General features: G+C 50.9%; 1 protein-coding gene across 1 annotated transcript in view; it reads right to left on the reverse strand.

The window, feature by feature from the left end:
- Positions 1-19,093, reverse strand: part of KIF3C (kinesin family member 3C) — a gene marked incomplete at both ends in the record, with an annotated part of 32,409 nt that extends 13,316 nt beyond the window's left edge. Inside the window, 3 exons of the mRNA XM_082851275.1 lie at positions 13-135; positions 776-877; positions 17,561-19,093. Of these exons, the coding sequence (XP_082707401.1) occupies positions 13-135; positions 776-877; positions 17,561-19,093 (1,758 nt within the window). The remainder of the gene's footprint in view (positions 1-12; positions 136-775; positions 878-17,560) is intronic.
- Between the last annotated feature and the right edge of the window lie 4,077 nt (positions 19,094-23,170).

Raw genomic sequence — 23,170 nt, forward strand, 5'->3', positions numbered from 1 at the left:
GTGGCATCTCACCTTCTTGAGTTTCTTGGTTTTGACCTCCACCTCCTGCTGCAGGGACGTGTAGGTGCCCCGGAGCTCCATGGTCTCCTCGTCTCGGAGCATCATCTCCTGCTGCATTTCCCGTTCGCGGCGTTTCTAGGCCAAGGCAGGGTACAGGACTCAGCGGAGCAGAATGTGCCGGGGAGCTCTGCCTACCATGGAACCTGGCTTCGTCATGACCATGGGCGCCAGGAGGCAGCAGGGGGCACCCCATGGCCCACATCCATTGCGCCCACCCCATCCTCAATGGAGCCTCTCTGAACCTTCTTCTCAGCTCATACGGCCACGCTTTTGCCAAGGCACTGCCCCCCACAGAAGGAGACCTCAGCCCTAACAGCTGGGGCATTCCAGGGGTGTCAACCCCGTGTACCGATGTCCAGATACTGGCTTTCCAGCTGCCTCAGCCTCTCCCATGCAGTATCACAATTGATTGGTAAGACCAACAAACTGTGGTTCTTGATGATTTAGGACACAGTCCTGCAGTTGGCAAAGAACTCACACCTTTGTGGAAGGCCCAGGAATTAGTACCTGGTGCCTTACGGAGGCTGTCCTCATGGAGAGCCACCACCTGGGCAGTGGACCCACTGGATGCAGGGCAGCATACCTTAGGTTCTCAGCGCTATAATTCCAGGGATCCTGAGCCCATGACGGCTCACTGCCCTAAGCACCCCCGTGCGACCTCAAGGCTATGTGCCCCCTCCCACCCAACCCAGGGACCTGAAGACCCCTGCCCTACCTGCTCGGCAATCTCCTGCCTCTTCAGTTCCAGCATCTTCTGCTGTTCATTGGTGTGATCCATGATGTTCCTGCCCCCGATGAGCAGCTTGCTCTCCATGGCCTGCGGACACAGAGGGGTGAAGAGATGGGCTTTGGGGCTTTTCAAAGGGCCACAGCAGCCCCAGCTTGAGAGGTCTGGCTTCTCTGTTTTGTGGTCCTTCCAGGAGGGGACAGAAGATGTGTCCCAGAAGGAGCCTCATGACCCTCAGTAAGAATGAAGTTTTCCCCTCCAGCCTCCCGGGCCCCAGCACAAGGCTCCCATTCTCAGCAGGACCATTAGGTGAGACAGAGAGGGAATCCCTCAGAGAATACAGGGCACCTGCTCTGTTTGCTTTGGATATGGAAGCTTTGCTTTGGATATATGGAAGCCTGGTTCACCACGCTTGGGAAGGGAGTGCGGTGGCAATCTAATCCTGGCAACAGGACCCAGCTGCTGTTAGGAGGCGGGGAGACACCGGATACAGTCACTGGGCAGCCCGGCCCTTTAGGTAACTGGCTCCTGACTCAGGAAGGGGGTTCTCACACAGGCAGCAGGAAAGGCTCTAATCTTCAGCTGGAAAACAGAAGAAAAGCCAAAGGGAGAAGACTCTGCAGCACTAAGGGGCACATGGGGCCCCAGAAGCAGCATGAGCTTTGGAGATGGCCAGAAAGACTTGGGCTCTACCCACCAATTGCAAGGTCTCGGCCGAGTTATCTGTCACCTCTCACGTCCATAACCCTGGAGCCGCCTCTGCTCCGGGAAGGAAAGCCACAGCAAACATCTGCTGAGTGCTACCGCTACCTGCCAGGTGTCTCCATCCTCACCCCCAGAGAGACCCCAGGCAACAAGTAAAGAAACTGAGGGGAACTAGCCTCAGGCCATGCAGCTAGTTGACAGGGGTGAGATCTGAGCTCCACGCCAGTCTCCCCACTGAGCCCCTGCGCTGTGTGCAGCACCCCCAGCCCGACCCGGCACTTGGCACAGACATTCCATAGGTGATGGTTGAATCTGAAGCTTAAATAATAAAGGAGTAGGGGAGACTGTTTAAGTTGTGACTACATTAAAATGCATTTTCAGGGACTTCCCTGGTGGCGCAGTGGTTAAGAATCCACCTCCCAACGCAGGGGACACGGGTTCGAGCCCTGGTCCGAGAGGATCCAACAGGCCGCGGAGCAGCTAAGCCAGCGCACCACAGCTACTGAGCCTGTGCTCTAGAGCACGCGAGCCACAACTACTGAGCCCACGTGCTGCAACCACTGAAGCCCACGTGCCTAGAGCCCGTGCTCCACAACAAGAGAAGCCACCGCAGTGAGAAGCCCGCGCACCGCAACGAAGAGTAGCCCCCACTCGCCGCAACTAGAGAAAGCCCGCGCGCAGCAACGAAGACCCAAAGCAGCCAAAAATAAATTAATTAATTAATTTAAAAAAATGCATTTTCATTATTGCTAGTCAAAGGGTGCTGCCCGGGGCATGCCAGCTGTCCACTGATTTCATCCCAGGCCCCCTGGAAGGTTGAAATCACCTTGAGCCACTGACCTGCCTGAGGGCTCTCCAAGCAGGGTGTGCTGGCAGAATAGGGGAGCAGGGGGTCCCTGTACCATCCGTCACGGAGGACAGAGCAGGACAGGGGTCCAAGGTTGCTTTCGTGGGGTCAGAGGTTGGGCTGTGTGAGGGTGACAGAGGACACGGAGTGAAGCAGGGCCAGTCAGAGCCGCCCCACGCAGCCTCAGAGGGAGCTGTTGCCAAGCAAGGCACCCTCCCCATGGCAGCATAGCCAGGGCTGCACTAGCACCTCCCCCAGGCCCTGCTCCTGGCTACCATCTCACCATCCACCACCTCCACAGCACAGACTCCTTCTCTCTCACGGTCACACTTGTCCACCCTTTGCATGAGTGACTCCTTAAATGGTGTGCCCCAGGCATCATACCCACCTCACCTGAGTCCCCGCCCTGCAGCTCACTCAGCCCTTCATCTGGCCAGTCATTAAATCCCATCAAGTCTGTCTTCTGGGTACAGCTCACCTTCTTCCCTCCTTTTCATCCTCATCACAACGGCTCACTTCACTGTGGTCCCCATGACTCACCTGGATCATTGCCAGGATCTCCCCCCACCTCAGTTTCCCCTTCCAGCCCTCTCCACATGACACCCAAAGGGATCCGCCAACCACACAAGTCTGAACATGCCTCTCCTCTGCTGCAAACTATTGAAAGGGCCTCCATTCCTTGCAGGATGAACCACAAAGTCTGTAGCAGTTACTGGCCCCGTGGGCTGGTCTCACCTACTCCCCACATGTGCTCTGTGCTCCAGCTTTGCCAAAAGAATCCCAGCCCCCTGAGTGGGCTGTGCCTTTTCACAAGACCAGGCTTCTCTCCCTGCTTCACATCCACCTGGAAAATGGCTACTTCCCCTGCGAGACACAGCTTGAGCATCTTGGGAAGTTTTCTCTGATTCCCTCAACTCTGCACATTTCCTCCCTTAGTCCTCCTCAATAGCTAGGACACTTTCCTACTATTTTCCCATATTGTCCCATCATTTGTTTACATCCTGTCTCCTCTGTGTGCTCCTTCAGGTCAGGAATCATGTCTTACTCAGATCTGAGTCTTGGGACTTAGCACAGTGCCTGGCACACAGTAAATGCTCAATATGTTTGATGAACAGAAAGGACTCCTTGGGGTAGCCTCAGAGGGGGGCTTCCAGGTCCTTTCTCTGGGCTCACTCATCCAGAGCAGAACTGGATCTTCACCTCAGCTTCTCCTTCAATTGGTCAACCCACATGCACTGGCTAAGGGGCAGAGAAGCAGGGTCTGGGCATCTGGGAAGCCTGGCAGGAGGGATGGGCTGGGTGTGAAGAGGGAGGAAGGAGGAAGGCAGCAGCTCTGCTTGTCCACAGAGGAAGCCCCCGACTGCTGCAGGCCATGGATAATTGATCCCTCTAACTGTAATGGCATTTGGGGGGACCTGGTATCTGGCCTGGCCCCCCATTCGAGGACACACTTGCCCGCTCCAGCCCTGAGTCCTCACACTTCCCTTGGCGTGTTCTGTGGCCCTAGTGTTCTTCACTCTTTGCCACCGAATAGAAAGACACTAGTTCTCAAAATAGGTTGCATATTAGAATCGCCTGGGGAGCTTTTGAAACTCCCAGTGCCAGGCCACATGGCAGGGTTATCTTGGTCCCTTCCCCTCACAAGTGGCAGTGAGAACTCCCAAGCCAGATGCTCTCGAGGAGACTCTAGTAAGGAAGACACAGGGCGACAGCTGATGCCCTGCCTTCTCCTACCTGATGTAAAGACTGGGGATGAGGATGGAGAGAGAAGCACAGGGCAAGGCACCAAGAGAAAGAAAACCATCCTTTTCTTTGCACCTGCTGTGTGCCAGGTGTCTCACTCTTACTTCTGCTAATAACCCTTTAGGCATTGAGTCTCAAACTTTGAGGTACATTAGAATCACCTGGGGAGCTTTTAAAAGGTTCAGTGCCCAGGCAAAATATCTTATAATGGGGGTTAATCCCACTGCCAGTTATACTGGAAATGGAGGGGGCAGGTGGTGAGGTCCAGGCATCGGTGGTTTTCAAAGGTTCCCAGGGGATTCCAGTGTGCAAATTTGGGAATCACTGCTTTAGCAGTCCTCAGAATCAGCATTATCTGAGAACTTGTTAGAAATGCACAATCTCAGGCCCTATGCAGACCTAGTGACTCAGCATCCGAGACCCCCAGGTGACTTGTGCAACATGTTTTCAGTGGCATACTACTAACACCATCATTTTTCTGCTGAAAGCTCAAAGAGGTTAAGTAATCCATCCGAGGTCACATCACAGCTGTTCAATTTAAATGGAGAATCCAGACCCAGGTCTGCCTGGCTCCAAAGCCCATGCTCTTCCTACTGCAGACAATGTGTGGTGTGCTTTAGGAAGCAGAACCTGCTAAAAGAAAAGCAACATGTTTCCAGCAAGAGGAAATCATGTCTGACTAATCTCCAAGAGTTCTTTCAGGGACAAAATAGATTATTTCAGTCCACGGGGAAGCCAGTGGCCAGAACTTTAGAGGTTAAAATGCTCCTGGCAAGGTCCTACATCAGAGGTTACTCAAAGTTACATGGGGGAGGGGGTGAGGAGACAGAGAAACGGGAGGGGATGAGGGAAAGGAAACAGAAATAAACAGGCACCTCTCTAGGTGGAAAAATGTCCAAATGTTAAATGGGGGTACTGATTTCCATCAGAAATCATGCAAGAAAGGGTGTACAGGTAAAATACCAACTTCACAGATGCCTCCAGATTCTTGCAGGTGGTAAAAAGCAGAATTTCTAGGCCGTGTGAGCGGACCAAAAAATGGCAGATGAGCTTCAGTTAGAGTTTTACATTTTGGGAAAAAGTAATCTTCGCTCTACTCATTAAATGATAGCTGTGAGCGATCAGTTATAAACCAAAACAGAGGGAAAAGAGGGGGAGTAATTCTCTGTTGTTCCCAGAAGACGTTGGCTTAATATGCTGCCACAGCTAAAAAAGCTAAGAGCATCTGGCCAGGCACCATCACCAAGGCTTTTTGGAAACAACACAAAAATCATTCTACCCTAATATAAAACTATGATGCAGCTGAATCTGGAGTACTGTGTGTAGTCCCTTGCTGCATCTCCGGGGACTTGAAGGAGAGAGAAGATCCAGAGAAGGGCAGCTAAAACCACGCAAGGGCTATTATAAGAGACTTAAAAAAAAATAGGACTCTTTAGTTGGCAAAGACAAAGAAAGGTTAAGAGGATGGACCTGGAAATTATACCATCAAAACAGGTGTGAAAAGGAAAGCTCCAGGCTTTTCCAATCAATCCCTGGTACAGAGAGTAAGAGCTTGTACCTTGAGTTTTAGAACAAAGAGTTCTGTTTACAGAAGGTAATAAATTTATGGAATGTATTATCTCAGGGGTACTGGATTAAATACCTCACAGTTCATTAAAGGATTCTGGGGACACATTTTTAACCTTTTATTGTCTTTCTCCGCTTTCAGAAAAAAAAATTGCACTAACATCAAATAACCACAGAAATAAAACAAAATGGGAAAAAAATTCATGTATTCCTCCTCATAGCTAATTAAATTGCTTTTTTCCCCAGATTTTTCCATATGCACACATCATTTTTTCACATCTATAGACATGGTATAAGTTTATGTCCTGCTATTTCCATTTCATCAAATATCTCAAGAATTTCCTATTACTTCCATAAGGTTTATGATTATGTTTAATGACTGCATAATGTTTAGAGTGGATGATTTATAATATATTTAATTAACCCCCATTATAAGATATTTTGGTTGTTTGCTTAATGTTTACAATAAACACTCTTGTGCATATAATTTTTTTGGCCGAGCAGCGTGGCTTGTGGGATCTTAGTTCCCCGACCAAGGCTTGAACCCAGGCCCTCGGCAGTGAGAGCACTGAGTCCTAACCACTGGACTGCCAGGGAATTCCCAATTTTTTGCTTTTTTAGAGACTTTCTTAGAAGGAAATTTCAGGAGTGGACAAAGGGTTATAAACATTTCGTATATCTTAGAACATACTGTCAAGTTACCTTTCTAAACCACTGCCAGCAATAAATAATGGAACCATTTTTATTACAATGTCATAGTCATGAAGTATTATCATGATTTTCAATTTTACTTAATAAGAGATATAAAATTGAGCCTCCCGTTTATTTTATATTCTCTATACCTTTGCGGTAGGCTTGCAAAGGTCTGATCTCTCCTTTTACAAAATGCTCCTTTATGCTTTTTTTTTTTTTTTTTTTTTGGTGATTTTAAAGTGTGGAGACGGACCTGATTCAAAACAATTCTTTGTTTGTTCGGCCCACACCTTCTCCAGCTGCCCACACCTAGCTCAAGAAACCCATTTGGACATTGTCAGGCAGAACTTCAGCTGCCAATCAGGCCCGGAATCTGATGCATCAGCCAAGACTACCAGGGCCTCCAAGTTCCAACCCTCCTCCCACTGCCACGCCCATGACATGATTCCCGGGACTGGTTTCTGTGCTGATTCTTGCTCATCAGCCTTCGTGTTAAACCTCCTCCTTGGACCTGGAAATCTCGCTTCAGGATGTCTCCTTCTGGCCAGGCCCTGGGCTCCATGAAGAGAGTTCCTGGACGATGCCTGACTGCCTGTATCACCCCATTCCATTCGTCCACTGCCCCTATGCTTCTCTGCCTAACCCTGCCCCGACACACATGTGATTTAAATGACAACCGAATGTGCCTTATCGGTTTCTCGCCAAGTCTTGCCCACCGGCCCAGCCCACACTGTCAGCCAAGCCTGCCTGACAGAACCTGCCTTGTGCTAGAAGACGGGGCTGGTCCTGGCACGAAATCTGGGGGTGGGCCCCAATCCAGGTGCAGGGCCTCAGTGCCCGCTTCTCCCCAGTCTCAGTTCATTGGTGCCTGTTTCATCCCCCCGCTCTGAAATATGTCATGCATGGCTGCAGTTCTTTGCTTAGAAACAGCTTTTTTGCTCTTGCTTTTCCCCATTTCTTGGAGGATACCAGTGGCCGTCTCCTCCTTTTCCTCAGAGATCTCTGTCTTTAACTTTAATCACCTAAGGAGGGCAGGGAGGGACAGGGATGCCTCAAATCCCTGGGCCCACTTCAGGCTGGGAGGGTACTAAGCAGAATATGGGGTTTCTAGTCCCCAGGAAAAGTTCCCTAGAGCTCTTAGCTGCCCCAGTTAATGCTGCCCTTGTGATGTCTCAGGGCAAAAGAGTCCAGGGGGGTGGGGCCTGTGGACAGGACTGGGTTTGGTTCTACTGGTTCTAAATATGTCCATTGTAACTAAAAGGCCAGCAGAGGCTGTGGGGTGGAAAAGACAGGGCTGGGAGCTCCAAGGACACGGTCTGACTCTTGCAAGAGGGAAACGAATCACCGGATAACGAAGGTGACCTCAGGGAATCACCCCAACCCCCTTTGCTTTACAGATGACAAAACTGAGGCCCAGAGATGGAGATTTCTAAGCCTGGAGTCTCATAATTACGGAATCGGTATGTGTGTCTGCTCCTATATTGACTATGCAGTCTCCAAATAATGTCCCAACTCGATTAGGGTCCTCAATTCCAGGTATGAGAGGCAGGTCAGCTGCTGTGACAATTGACAGCCAAGATCGCCACAGGGACCATGTCAGCTTGCAGATCCAGCTTGGGATACTCAGAGGCTCACCTTTTCCCATTCCAGGAGCAACTGCAAAATCAGGAGGAGGACGGAGACCCCAGCACTCATTAAGTGCTGATCTGGAAAGCCAGAATGGGGACCGCCAGGCCCAGACAGCCACCCTTCTGAGGAGACATCATCAAGGATGATTTTACAGAGAAGCCAAACAGGCTCTGCGCTGCCACTGCCAGCTAATCTACGACATTCTGCAGGAGACAGGAGTCTCAGATGCAACTTGCCATGTGCCTGTGGCTGGGCTAGGTCCTTTTTGCATTCATCTTCCTATTTCATCATCACAAGAACCTTATGAGATAACGAGTGTGATCCCCGTTTGACATAAAAGGAAACTAAGGCTCAGACAGGTGAAGTGACTTGCTTGAGGTTATGGAGCCAGTAAGCGGCAGAAGCAGTATTTAAACATCAGCTTCCTAATTCCAAGTCCAGGGTCCTTTTTCTTGGTCCACAGCTTTCTCCTGGGTTCAGGCAGGAAGGTGCCTTGGAGAAAAGCAACATTTGGTCTTAGCACCTTTGCCAACTCAGGAACCATCAGGAAAGCTCAGGGCACCATTTCTTTCTCTTCCCGATGAAACAGGCAGGGTTCTGCTGAAGATGCTTCTGCCTGTGTGAAGTTCTTACAGGGGCCTCTGAGATGAGCGGGATAGAGCTCGTAACTGCGTGTGTGGGGGGAGGTCGCCAGTAATACTAGGGTCCCCCGGAGAGGTTGAAACCCGAATGCTCACGGGAAGGGCCACCTCACAAGTTCCATGGTGGAAAGATGTAAAGGGCACTGGGCATGACAGTCAGAGAACTTGAATCCTGGTACACACTCTACCATCCTATTTGCTAAGAAATCTAGGGCATCAGCTCCTGGACTTCAGTTTTCTCATCTGTAAAATGGGGCAAATACCCACTAACCTTGCAGGCTTTGGGTAAGAATGGTGAGTTGCATAATAGATGTGGAACTACCTGGTAAATGATAATGTACAATCAAATGTCAGTGGTTACTTGCTGTTCCAGTACCTGATTGACATTTACCCACCACTCATCACAAAGAGCAAAACAAAATAACTACTGCAACAATCCTGGCTCCCACCTCTTAGGAAATACGGCCATGCCCACCATCACAGACCTGTTTCTCCTTTTGTGGCCACTGGTTATAGATCTCAAGGAACCAGCAGTAAGGGAAGAAGAAATGAAAGAGACAATGGTGAGGGGAAGAATAGTGCTATTTTCAGTGGTTCTCTGCCTTGGGGAACATAAATCAGGAAACCGCGTCCGAGTTTCCTGCCTTGAGTCTCCTTGGATGGCTCAAAAAACTACATAAATGGTCTTTCAAATGCTAGTAATTCTCTCATCAAGAAGAAGGAACAATTAGAGACCAGGAAACGTATTGGCTGGGGAGTGAGGTAAGCTGGACTCTACTTCCAGCCTTGCCCTGGACAGGGTACGGATGCCCAGAAATGCTTCAGTCCACCCTGGAGACAAGCAGGAAGAAAAAAATCAGCCCATCTACTTGAGTAAGAAAACCATGAGCACTTCAGATCTGATCCTTACCTTGTCTTTCTCCCCTACTTCCCTCACTTATTTGTGTTGTGCTAAAGGGTTTCTCTCCAGCACCAGGGATGCAAACCCAGCCAGACAACAGAATGCAACAGAGCCAGCAATGGATAAGACCTAAGGATCCATAAAGTGCAGATTCAGTATTTCACAGATCCCGGGTCATTCAGCCTCCAGCTTCCAGGTAGTGCTTGGTCATTCCTCTCCAGCCCTCACTGCCCCTCATCCAGGCTGTCTCTCACCCTGGGCTCCTGACCCGCTGCTTCCAAGATGAATAGGCAAATGGTGCAGAAAGCAAGGAATCATCTACTGATCATTTCTTACAGTCCCTGGGAGGGGAAGTGACTTGTCCAAAGTCACAGGATTACCAATAATTGGGTATCATTAAGAATTATTATCAACTCTGGATTCCCCTCAATTATTCATTTAAGCCAATCTTCCAACCATATATTAACACATTTCTTTTATATATTTCTCTCCTTTAAAAATTCTAGATTTGTTTTTGTTTAATTAACAAAGTAATATATGCTTGTTGTAAAAACACTATAAAGTGAAAAATAAAAGCCCCCTTCCTATTAAAATCCCTAGAGAGAACCATTATTGGTGGGTTCTTGTGATTCATTCCAGAAACTTAAACAATTTCAAGACAAAGTTAACCCTATCTACTGATTTGTATTCTTGGTCATAGTGTTAAAAAAGACTTGTCGATTATATGAACGAACGGCTCTAGGCTGAGGTCAGAGGCTGGGGGTTTGCATCATGTGGAAGGACAGAGTTGAGTCAAGCATCTCAGCAGACAAGTGCTCCCACTGGGGCCTACCCGCCAGGGATCTGGCGTGGAGCCTTCCTTTCTGAGTTGGTGATACAGTGTGGAGGGGAAGACCGTGGGCTTTGGAGTCAAGCAGACATAGGCTCATATGCTGCTGCTAACACTTCACAGGCACGTGACCTTGGATGGTTCCCTCGTTGTTACTGTGCCTTAGTATCCTCGTTTGTCACATGGAGATTAAAACACTACTACTTCATGGTGTTATTGTGAAGACTGAATCAAACAATGCGAGAGTAGGGCGAGTACCTGGCATTAAACATGCACTAAAGAAATGGTAGCTACCATTATTATTCCAGTTGTTGTTGTTATGATTATTCTGCTGGCTCACCTGAAGAAAGGAGAAAGCCTGCAGGTCCATTACCTACCACCGCAGAAACAGTTCAACCCAGGGCCTGGCACCCCTCCGTTAAGTACATCTGAGAGGAAAAGGAGACAACTAGAAAGTAAGTCTTTAGTCTAACCAGGACTTAATGCCCAGGAATTCCTCGGGGTATTAAAAATTCTAGATATACTCCAAAGCACCGGTACAGGTGCCCTATAAGCTCTGAGCACAGGAGTCTGCCTTGTGCAGCTCCCATGGCTGAAGGGCTGGATTGGTGGGAAGCGAGACCATTTTCTTATCTACTCAGGCTACCTGATTCAGCAGCTCTCAGGCCCAGCTGGCCCCAGAAGTGCCCCAGACTGGCTAGGGACAGCAGGCTGGCAGGGCACAGATGGGAGGGGGTACCCTTCTCCCACTGAATTCCAGGCCCTTCCTCCTAGTCCTCAGAGCACAATGAGAACATTATCACAGCCACTTCATCCAATCTTGCGCGCTATCCGGGGGCTGGAGATGACTAAGGGCAATATGATAATACACTCCGCCAGCCAACACACAGCAAGAGACACCCAACACTGGACCAAAAGGCCTGCTGAGCCCCAACATAACTTGAATCCCAGAACCTCTGATGCAAATGTATTAGTCTTAAACGCTTCCTGCTGGTCCAACCTTTATATTACCAAATGCCCCCAGCTCATGGAAATTCTGTTAACTGACCACACCCACCAGGGAGACGAAGGAATGAAAGTTACTGCTCCCAACAGTGCCAAGAGGCCATGGACTCTGACCTAGATACCAGACCCAGCCTGGAGCTCTGGTCACTTGCTATGGTGAGGCTTCTTCTCTTAAGGATCACGGAGGACTCAGCTGGGATGGAGGTGCGGGTGCACACAGTTCCGTGACGACCCGGCCCTGTAAGTCTCAGAGTGTCTGGCATGGGGCTGGTGTCTTTGGGGACATGTGGAAGGAACCAGGCCAGTTTTGGGATCGTAGACGCTCCCCAGATTATTGGGGAGTCTCTAGAGACTGGACACAGCCCTATGTGGAGACTAACCTTAAGATCAGGAGAGTGGAACGATACTATTTCACTCTCTCCTCCAGAGCATTTTCTCTCCCAGTTGGGGTTTCTTCTCCCCAGAAACACTGCTGTCCACCCCTTACGCACTCTCTCTCCTTCTTTCTTCCCGACTCTGTGACTCCATTTCTCTTTCCCCTCTTCACTGTCCCCCTCTACTTCTTTCCTGTCTTTCCCCCTATTTTCTTCTATTTTCTGCTTCTCATTGTCTTTCTCTAATTGGCCATGATAGAGAGCTGGAAATATCTCCATTATTGGTTGATCTCCTTCATTAACATTTAAATCCTGTCACCTTAATTTTCAAAAAGATGAACTGAACATTTTATATTTTGCTTTAAAAAATACTACTTTTACTACTTTTAACAATTAAGGACTTTGAAGAGGAGGGAACTTTAAAGATCACCTAGTTCAATGGCTTTTCTGGTACCTGAATCCCTTTAGAGCAACTGTGACATTCAGTTTCTCCTCGGACACTTCCAGGGATTGGAGCCCATTATCTCTAGAAGTAGATCAATTCTAACTATTAAGAAGTTCTTTACATTGAGCTTAACCTGCTCCCGTAACTCCCACTCCCTGGTTACCAGGATAATCGAGGATACAAAAACAGTGCAATCGGCAGAAGGGCAGTGAGGTACATCCTGAGTTCAAAGTATGGGGTAGACGAGTTGGCTGTTAGGTTCTCTTATCTCTTGCTTAGGCAGGCGAGATTGATGACATATATTACAGCCAGACTCTGGTAGGCCTTGAATGCCAGACGAAAATGTGATGTGTTTAACATATCAGGAAGGTAGTCAAGTGAAAACATCCATTAAGCAGTCGAAGATAACAGTAATAAAGTTATTATTTACAAACACTTACATGCCAGGAACTATGCAAAGTGCTTTAGTGTCGATTATCATCCTCTCAATAGAACTATGACATAGGTACTGTTACTATCCCATTTTATAGATGAGGAAACTGAGGTCTCAGAACTAGTAAATCACTAAACCCAGGCCTGCCTGACTCTGATATCCATGCTCCGAAAACAGCACTCTACAAAAAAAGGTCAGCAAAGGCCTGGACAGGAGACCTTGATTTGGGAGTCACTTACATAAAGGGAGAGAGCGTCCAGAACAGAGGGCCAGGGGGCTCATTTGAGCCCTCTTCTCCAGAGGAGCCCCCAAACTCCACTTCCAGTCCTGTGCTTGCTTCTAAACTCCCCTGCTCCACCTCCTGCTGCCTACGGGACTCTTGTCACCTGCAACTCAACACGTTTACACCAGCTCCTGTCATTTTTCACCACCTCCCCAGCAACCAGTTCCCAGCCCAATGTTCCTGATTCTTTAAGCATAAAAGAGGATCCAAGTTTGTGTCAAACCAACCTGGGCTCAACTAGATTTGCCATATACAAACCATAAGGCCTTGGGCAAGTCATAAATCCTCAGTTTTCTCATGTATAAAATGGGAACAGTAATAACACCTTTCATGGAAGGTGCTTGTAGGGATTACATGAGATAATTTGTATACCATATATGGTATAGGGCTTGGCTCGTGGCAAGTGTTAAGCAAATGGCATTATTCTTGCAATTATTGTTGTTTCTCGGGCCTGAAACACCTCTTGCATAACTGTTTATGGTTAATGCCAATGCTGAGAAATGGGAGGAAGAAGAGGGGCCCACAAATAGACAGTAAAAATTCAGTGCGGTCTGTACTCTCTGTAGTGACCTCATCCCTCTGGCTTTGGGGGCAGCTTCTGCAGGGTCTCTTTCCCATACCCACCACAGAGAGGGTTGGGCTCTAGCCAAGCAGCACCCCGCCCCCTCCCTCCAGACCTACTTACTTGGGGATCAACAAGCAGTGCTGTTGTTTCTACCTCTTCCAGTCCCCCCGTCAGTTCCAGCCTGCATATTGTCTCATCTGCAGCCCTTGCCTCCCCTACATACATACTCTTCTTTCCCTCTAAAGATCTAGAATCAAAGCTTTAGAAATCCTCTAGCCCGAGCCCTCAAAAACTTAAGCTCAAAATGAAAACAGTCATTAAAAAATGTTCCGGGGCTTCCCTGTTGGCGCAGTGGTTGAGAGTCCGCCTGCCGATGCAGGGGACGCGGGTTCGTGTCCCGGTCCGGGAAGATCCCACATGCCGCGGAGCGGCCGGGCCCGTGAGCCATGGCCGCTGAGCCTGCGCGTCCGGAGCCTGTGCTCCGCAACGGGAGAGGCCACAGCAGTGAGAGGCCCGCGTACCGCAAAAAAAAAAAAAAAAAAGTGTTCCTTGCACCATTAAAGTGGGCCTTCTCCAGACCAAGCTACGGGCATCCCAGTCCTCACTGCAGCACGTGCCTTGTGCACAAACACTGGAGTCGCCACTGTGCAGAGGCATAACCTCAGCTGTGGGTCTGCCTGTGACTTTACCAACTCTCCCGACCTCTCAGGCCTAGTACGCTATCAAGCCCCCCCTCCCGGAGACACGAGGTAAGTGTGGATGGCTAATGACTCCTGGTAAACAGGGCACTAATGACAATCACAAACCCTCAGACACTTGCACACCCTCCCATCCCCTGAGGCCCGAGGTAAATATGAAGGGAGACTCCAAGGAGACAGGCATGGTGTTTGTACACAGTGAGGGGAGAACAAAGGGAACGGGGAGCCTAGAGGTGGCGGGCAGGGAAAACAGGCGAGACAGACTGTAAGATGAGTCAGAGAGAGTGAATGAGGGCACTGGGTCGCATCAGCTACCGCGCAGCTGCCCCCAGGGGTGGTGTGAACTGGAAGAAGGGAATGAGGGAGGCGACAAGGGGAGTTGTGGAAACTCAGAAAGTGGGAGCCGGCGTGTGTTGCAGATGGGGAGCAGAAGCTCAGCTAATTTCCAGGAGGGACCGGAGCTCCCGCCTTCGGAGGGCTCCTGGATCTTTCTCGCCTGGCACTGTTCCCAGGGCTGCAGGGCTATGGCAAGGCAGCCGGGATGGCAGGGGAAGGAAAGCGTTAAGCCAATGACAGAGATGTCGGTCCTAGAGATCACTGGACCCCTGCTTGGCAGACAGAAGCCACCCAGTGGCTGCTAATGCCCTCCACTGATGTAGTGCTTTCAACATATTTCAAATGCCCTCACACTAATGATCTCATTTAATCTTCAGCACAACCCTGTGAAATGGGCAGGCCTGGGATTATCTCTCACACGCTCCTCCCCTCATTACCCAGTGGATCCCTCAAGAGTCCTCAAATTGCTTCCTCTATCCTAGAAACATCCGACACTGAACCAGCAGTCCCTTAAGGACTATAGGGAGGCCGGGGTCCTCTACACAGGCTCCACTCAGGGCTCGCTGCCTGCTGTTCGTCCAGGGCTGGGTGTGACAAGAAGTCACAGAATGTGGAATCATCCCCCCCCTGGAATTTACCAGGCAACCCTCCCCCTTCACTTATATCTGAAAGCCTGGCACATAATGACCATTGCACCCAGTCCCTAGGAAGCTGTGTCAGACTTCCCCTCATCAGGCCAATGGAAACCTGAGGCCTAGAGAGGCAAAGGCCTCTGCCCCGAGTCACACAGAGATCAAATGTGGAGGAATCCGTGAAGACTTGGGAAGAGCACAGGTCTGGGGCCATCAGAAGACCTGGGTTCCAGTCCTGGCTCCGCCTGCCTATTAGCCCATGTCACTGAGAGAGTCGCCAGCCTTGGTTTTCATCACTGTCAAATGGACATAGTAATACTCATCTCTTGAGGTTGCTGGGAGGATTCCATGAGATTAAAACATAAAAGAGTTACATAAAAATGAATTACTCTGATTATCAAGTAGCACAGGTAACAACATCAGGACGTTGGTGTAATGGAAAGAAGCCGGAGCAAGTACAAAGAGCCTGGCTCTCCTTAACTCACCTGTGTGGCCCTGGGCAAGTCTGGGCCTCAGTTTTCCAAGGCCCCTGGCAGCTGTAAGATGGGCGGGTTCTGTGGGCTATGCCTCTGGTACAAGAATTCTGGCTCTGGCCGCCCTGATCTCTTGACAGTCCCATTATCCATGCACCACATTGCCTTAGATCCAAGAACCTTACTGAGGGAACCAGGGAGTGGCCAACAATGGGAGATCCCATTGGATCCTTCGCTTCATCCCTTCTACCCATTTGCTCAGGGCTGAAGTGCACTCTCTTAGCCTCCGCTGACCCCCAGCTTTAAGGGTGGGTGGGGAAGGGAGTAAGGGGTGGTGGTGGGGCTCTTGGTAATGAAACTGGTGACAGATTGCCCATGTAAGATTTCCTGGTGGGAAGCACTAGACTGCCTGGATCCCCTTCCTCCTGGGAGAGCTGAGTCTAACTGTTCTGCCTTTAACATCCTGCTTCTCCCAGGAGGACCCCAAATGTACCAATGCCTTTGAGGAAGCGGCTCAGCATAACCCTTGCTGAGCTCCTGGAGGTGAATTAAATACTAAATAAGCAAGGCCAGAGCCTCTGGTGTAGCAGCACATTCCCATAACACAGACAATGGCCTGCAGCTCATCTGTCCCTCTTCCAGCCGTTGCCACTCTCCCTCCCAGGCAGGGCTTCCCTGCACCCCAGCCCACACTCCTGAGAGGGACTAAGAACTGGTAATGTTTTTCTCCCCCCAGCAAGTCATCAGCTCACGGTTCCTTGCGTTCTTCCTCCAACCTTCAGTGTTAAGGACTCCAGGGACCTGGAAATGCCTGGAACATTGAGTCATGGCATCTGCAGCATTGAAACTTAACAGGTCTGTGGTTGGCCAGGCAGGGGGCCTCTGCAGCTTAGTTCCAACGGGGCCTGGAGGCTTCCCCAGGGAAGGGAGCAGCTCAGGAAGGACGCCGAGGCCCTGATATCTCTCAGGGCAATGGGGAATTGGAACTTACTAGGATGAGGCCTGGGTGTGGGGGCCAGTTGGTTTGTTTTTCAGATCAGAAGAACCTCAGAGATCACCCAGGCCAACCCTCTGTTTTACAAAAAGGGAAACTGAGGCTTGAGGAAGGGAAGAAGCAACGTACACAAGGTCACCCAATGAGCTTAGCAGAGCTAGGCCAAGAGGCCAGGTCTCCAGCGCAGACCCCGGTGCTCTTTCCAACCTTCTGCGTGATCTCCTTCCTAAGATTCTACGCAATGGGCCCAGGGGACCACTGGACCACTTTCACAGGGAGCAGGACCCATGTATAATCCTGCCTCACCATCCAAGAACTAAAAGAGCCCAAGGGCCACTGGTTCCAGCTCAGCCCTGCCACTGTATAGGATGGAACCTCAGTCATGTCACTCTTCTGAGCCTTAGTCCCTCACCTGTAAAATGGGGGTTTAAGAAGCAGGACCCCGGATGGCTACCGTAAGAATCAAATGAGATCATGTATGTGGGGCATTTTGTAAACTGTGAAGTGTCCAAACGTCAGATATTAAAATGGTGTGAGGTTTGATGGTGCTGCAAAGGGAGGACGTCATGAGGGAGGTGGCCAGGCAAGAGTGAGAACCCACACCCAGACGGGGCTGAGTGCCCGCCTGGCTGTCCGTGGACCTGACCGGTACTGGGGGCCACCAGCAGAGACTGACAGGCAGCAGGTCAGACCAGTCCAAGCTCACCGGCTTGAGAGACTGCCTGCTGCTTTGCTCAGTGTGTGTGCGCGCGCGTGTATGTATGTGTGCGTGCGTGTGTGTGTGTCCTCCTAGGTGCTCCAGGGAGGCTCTGCCTGGCCGTCCAGGGTCGCAGAAATTCGCCTGCCTTCTCCAGGGGAGCTCTTGGCAGGAGGGCAGGACACTTTGCTTCCGGCCAGGTCACAGACCCTCAAAGAAAAGCCTGCCAGCCCAGATCCCTCTGGGGACCTCTGGAGAGCCCCTGCTCCCTCGGGGGCTCTTACCTTGTACTTGGCTGCGAGCAGCTCTGTGGCCTGCTGCTCCCGCCGCAGGTCTTCCAGCATCTTCTCCTTCTCCTCCAGCAGCTTCTGCTTCTCCTCGCTCACCAGGCTGCGGTCATCCTGGATGGCCGCCTTCTCCTCCTCCAGCTGCTCCTTCTGCTCCTGCAGGTAATTCTCCATGTTCTTGTCCAAGGCCGACTCCAGGGTGGGCTGGGGCGGGCGGTAGTTGTTGTTGTCATCCTCCTCTTCGGCCACCCAGGCCTCCATCAGCGGCCCCTCAGGGTACCCAGCCGGGGCTGACACGGCCTTCTTCCTGCGGCTGCTCTTCCTCCGGAGCCGCTTTCCCAGCATCCCCTTCTTCTCCAGCTGGGCCTTCAGGCGGGCGATCTCCTCCTGGAATTCCCGCAGCAGCGTGTCCTTGGGGTCCTCGTTCACCCGGGGCTTGTTCTTGATGTTCTTGGCCCGGTTGGCAAAGCGCAGGGTGGAGAGGCTCTCATCGTAGCTGTGAGAGGCTGGCCCCAGGGTGGCCACCATGATGGTCTTGGCATTCCCCCCCAGAGAGTCCTGGAGCAGCCGGGTCAGCTTGGAGTCCCGGTAGGGGATATGGGTGCTCCTGTTGCCCGCCAGAGCAGCGATCACGTTGCCCAGGGCAGACAGCGAGAGATTGATTTTGGAGGCTTCCTTAGGCCTCTCTCCACTACCACCACCACCTCCACCACCGCCACCACCCGTGGGCTGCGTGGCCGTCCCTCCAGCCGCATTGGGGCCTGCCTTGTTCTGCCTCTCGCTTCCAGCCAGGTCCACGAGGTTGAGCTTGCCCACACGGATGTGGTCCTGGCCATCCAAGCCACGCTCACTGCACTCCACGGTGATGACAAAGATGGCATGGGAGCGGGAGCTGACCTCATTCATGTGTGTACTACCCACCGCCCGGGTCTGGTTCCCCAGGTTCATCACGTGCTCAATCTCCTTGACATTCTTGGTGACGAAGGAGGACAGGTCCTTGATGTAGACGCCTGTCTCAGGGTTCTCCTTCAGCTCTAGCCTCTTGCCAGGCTCCTTGGAGAGCAGGTCCCGAATCTCCTCCTGGTAGATCTCCAGGTAGGAGGCCCGGACCAAGTACTGCTGGTTCTGGGAGCGCGAGATGTGGGTGAAGATATGCTCAAAGGCATTGGGGATGACCCCGCGCTGCTCGGGCTCCACCCAGGTCCCCTGCATGGTGTAGGTCTTGCCCGTGCCGGTCTGTCCATAGGCAAACACGGTGCCATTGAAACCTTGAAGCACCGAGTCTACCAGGGGCCTCACGGTTTCATCATACAAGTCTGCCTGCTTGGAGCTGGCATCATACACGGCATCAAAGGTGAAGGTCTTGGGCAGCTCCCCTAGGGCAGCGCGGGGGTTTCGCAGTGTCACCTGGCCCAGTTTCACGTCCATGGTCAGGATCTGCTCGTGACCAGAAGCCTCCTCCTTCCGGCTGAGGGGGCGGCACCGGGCCACCACCTTCAGGGCCTCACTGGCCTTGGTTTTACTGGCCATCTTGCTGCTCTGTCCTTCCTGACCCCCCCCCACCCCTCTCCGCAGCCTAGGCGGTCCTGCTGTCCTCCCTAGGTCCGTATCGGCGGGGCCGGCCCAGCCCCCAGGCGCCGTTCTTCAATCCGCCTGTAGACTCCTAGGGTGGGGATGCTGGGAGGTGGCCCCGTCGCTGCTGCAGTCCGGGCCTCCACCGCTCTCCGGTCCTCGCTGCACCAGCTGCGGAGGGAGAATTAGGCAGAATCGCCGGGCAGCAGCGGGAGAAGCGCCGGCCGAATGGCAGTACCCGGAGCCCGCCCCATGCTGGGGCAGCGGGAGCCCTGCCGTAAACAGCTACAGCAACAATGAGATAAAGGAAGAGGAAAATGGGATGGGGGTGGGCGGCAAAGCTGTCTTCTCCTTGTCCTCCTCCTCCTCTAGGGATCCATGGCGGGGGGGGCTGCAGGTCCTGGGCGACCGGGGGTCCCGGCCCTCCCGAGGGCAGAGGCTCACCTGGAGTCCTCTCCCCCAGCTGGGGGATCATTCATTGCAGCCAGCGCGGCTGCTGCTGCCCCTGCCTCCTCCTTCCCCGCCGTCGCCACCGGAGAATGAGAGAGAAAAACAGAAGGCGATGGGGCGGAGCAGCAGCAGCGAGAGTGATGTTGCCGCCGCGCTGCGGCCCCAGCTAAGCCGCCCGGCTGGGGTGGGGCAAGGGGCGGGGCCGTGGGGCGGGAATCGCGAGCCCTGCGCCGCCAGTGCGCTGGGGACCCGGGTGCATGCCCGCTCGCACCCCCACAGACCCCTCCGGAATGACAGGCTCCGGTGCCGACCCAGGTCCTGTGCGCACCAGACGGGTGCAGCGCAGCCACCGCCCGCCGTCACCCCACTGGGCCGGAGCATGCTGGGAGTTGTAGTCCTGCCTTTGTTAACCCGGTTCTGGCAGGTTGCTAATGACTTCTCCAGTCCGGTAGGCCCCTCCCTCTCTGGCGTTCTGCCCCAGGAGTGACTGTTGATGTTACAGCCTAGCTGGTGGGGATGCGGGGTATCCGCTACCCACACCTGTTTCCTCCACAACCAGCATCCCCTGTCTCTCTTCTGCTCCTGCCTTTCTGCCGGCAGACACGTACATGTCACCCCTCCCCTTAAGGGTGTTGCCAGGCATTCTAACTCCTAAATGTTTCTTGACTCTGTCCTTTCCTCTCCCTACCCTGGTTTACTTCTGACCTTCCTTTTCTCTCTCCTGGAACCAGCTTCCAGCTGATTCTCTCCTCACATCCTCTCCGCACATGCACCCTCGTCCCCTCCCCTCCTCCAACACGAGCCTTCCATATTGTATAAAAGCCTCTCCGTCTTCTGACTCCTGCCACTTCCCAGCCTCACTTCCAGCTACTCTCCTAGAGAGACTCTGTGTTCCACACATTCATTCCTTCAGTCACCCAGCACCTGCTAAACCTCAGGCCTTATTCTAGGAGCTGGACCTTCCTGTCCTCAAGGAGCTCACAATTCTAGGAACCATTTTTCGTTTCCTTCTGGCTGTGCTGTGTTGCATCTTTGTGACTTTGCCAGGAGGACCCTGTTACTCTTCTGTACTTGGTGCCCTGCGCGTGGGCAGTTCAAGCACCTCCTCCTCTGTGAAGCCTTCCCTGACCAATCTCTTTTCCTTAACAGAGAGAGACACAGAATTTGCATAAAAGCAAAAATCAAGTTGCAGTTCTAATCTCCATCCAACTGTGTGACTCTGGGCAGTCACTTACCTTGCCCTAGCCTTAGTTTCCTCATCTATTTAAAACAATTAGTTTTAAAGTGGTTTTGAGGCTCAAATGAAACCATTGATCCTCCTGAAGTTCTGTACCAATGAGAAGACTCATTTTTAAGCAAGCCCTTAACACATGCATGTGTCCTGGCTTGGCTTACCTGACAGCTCCTGCTTCCTTGAGAATCCTGGACAGACCAGGCCTGTGTTTGGTGTTCCACTTTGGGGTCTTCATATTTTTTCCTCTAGGATACAAATCAAGTATAATTCCTCAAGGCCAGGGACCAAGCCAGCGTCCTACCCATGCTCCACTCTGCAGAGGGGAGTTGAGTCTATGCATTGCATCCGAGGTGTCCATATTCTCCCACCTTGAGGCCCTTCTTCACAGAGGCGCCAGAAGAATCTTTCCACAAAACATTCCCAGTCAGGTTATTCTCTCGAGGGCCTATTTGTTTAGTTCTTCAACTCTACAAAACCTGTCTCCTCACCTCTTCCCCATCTTCGAATACCCAGGACCCAAATGCCAGCTCAACTGGAAGCTTGAGGCTTAGCTGGTGGCTTCCCCAGTTCTGAAGTTTCCTGGCCTTCCTTAGCCTTCTCTTTGATCAAGTTCTACTGCTTGTGATTCACTTGATTTTTGGACCAATTACTGGGTGAGGTTTTGGCTCCGGCAACCTGACTTCTGAATGGACCATTTGGCTCTTGAACTGTTTTCCTGTTGCACTTGGCTTTGCTTTTTGGACTACCCTTCCTCTGCTTTGGCTTACCTGCTTGGCACTATAGTGCTGGGTAAAAGGGATTCTGGCCCTGCGCTCCCCACCCAATGTCACTACCTGCCCAGATCCTCCAGCACGGGAGGGAATCCCATTGATTACAAGATGTGTGACAGTAACTAGATTATTCAACTTCTCTGAACAGCTATTTCCTCAGTAGAAAAAGTGAGGATAGGAATGCTTACCTGGCTCACAGCGTTTACATGAGGATTAAGTAAGATAATGCATGTGAAAACTCCCAGAACATAAAAGACATTCAAGAAATAGTAGTTTTCCTTCCTTTTGTCCTTTGCATTTAAGGTTGTTCACATCCTGTGTCTCCCTTTTCAGCAATCCTTAACCAACTGACTTCTTTCAACTCTAACCGTTGAATGGTCCTAAGTCTTCTTTTTCTTCCAGTGCCACCCTCTAGTGATCACTACAGTTTATGGCTTCACTTAGTATCTAAATGATTCCTAAATTTGTATTTCCAGTCCAGACTTCTCTGTGCTCCAGTTCTATATATTCAATTCTCTAATTGATATAGCCACTTGGATAGCTCCCAAGTACCTGAAATTCTACTTGTTAACACCAAACTCATCGTCCTCCCCTCCAAACTTGCTGCTCCAAGAATGGTCCCTAGCTCTGTAAACAGCTCTTCCCCCAACCTCAACATATCTATTCAAATGCCAAATCCTATCAATTCAACTTCGTAAATATTTCTCAGATCTATCAACTTCTCCATTTCCACAGCCAATATCATAATCCAAGCCATCATCTTCTCTAGCCTGGCCTCCCACTATAGCCTCCAATCTGGTCTCCCTAGGTCTACTCTTACCTCCACCCATCCATTCTCTACAAAGTATTCTTTTAAAAACACATGTCTGATCATGTCACCCTTTGCTTTAAAACTTTCCATGTTTCTCGTTGCTCTTAAAGTCCAAATCATTAATGCAGCCCCCAAGGCCCCACATGACCTGGTACCTACCCAATATCTCCTGTCTCATCTCAGGCCACTTTCCTCCTTGCTCCCTGTATTCTAGTTCCAATGGCCTTCTTCACCTCCTTTCCAACTCCTACCACAGGGCCTTTACACATTCTGTTTCTGCTGCATAGAACATTTATCCTCACCATCTTTGCCTAGATACCTGATCTTCCTCCTTCAGCTCTCAGCTTGAATGTCACTTCCTTACGGTACCTTTCTTGACTTCCCCACCTGTATTTCTTTTATAGAACTTAGCATAATTGTAATTAAATAATTATTCGTCTACCTCCTCTGTTGTTCTGTGAAGACAATACATGTCTGTTTCATTCATTTTTGTATCCACAATTACTACAGATCTTCCTTGACTTATGATGGGGTTACATCCCGATAAACCCACCGTAACTTGAAAATATCTTAAGTCAGAAATGCAGTTAATACACATAACCTACCGGACACCATGGCTTAGCCTACCTTAAAACATGCTCGGCACACTTACATTAGCCTACAATTGGGCAAGATCATCTAACACAAAGCCTATTTTATAATAAGGTGTTGCATATCTCATGGAATTTATTGAATACTGTACTGAAAGTGCAAAACAGAAAGGTTGTGTG

This window comes from Leucopleurus acutus (genome assembly GCF_964270905.1).
Source record: "Leucopleurus acutus genome assembly, chromosome: 12".
NCBI lineage: Eukaryota > Metazoa > Chordata > Mammalia > Artiodactyla > Delphinidae > Leucopleurus > Leucopleurus acutus.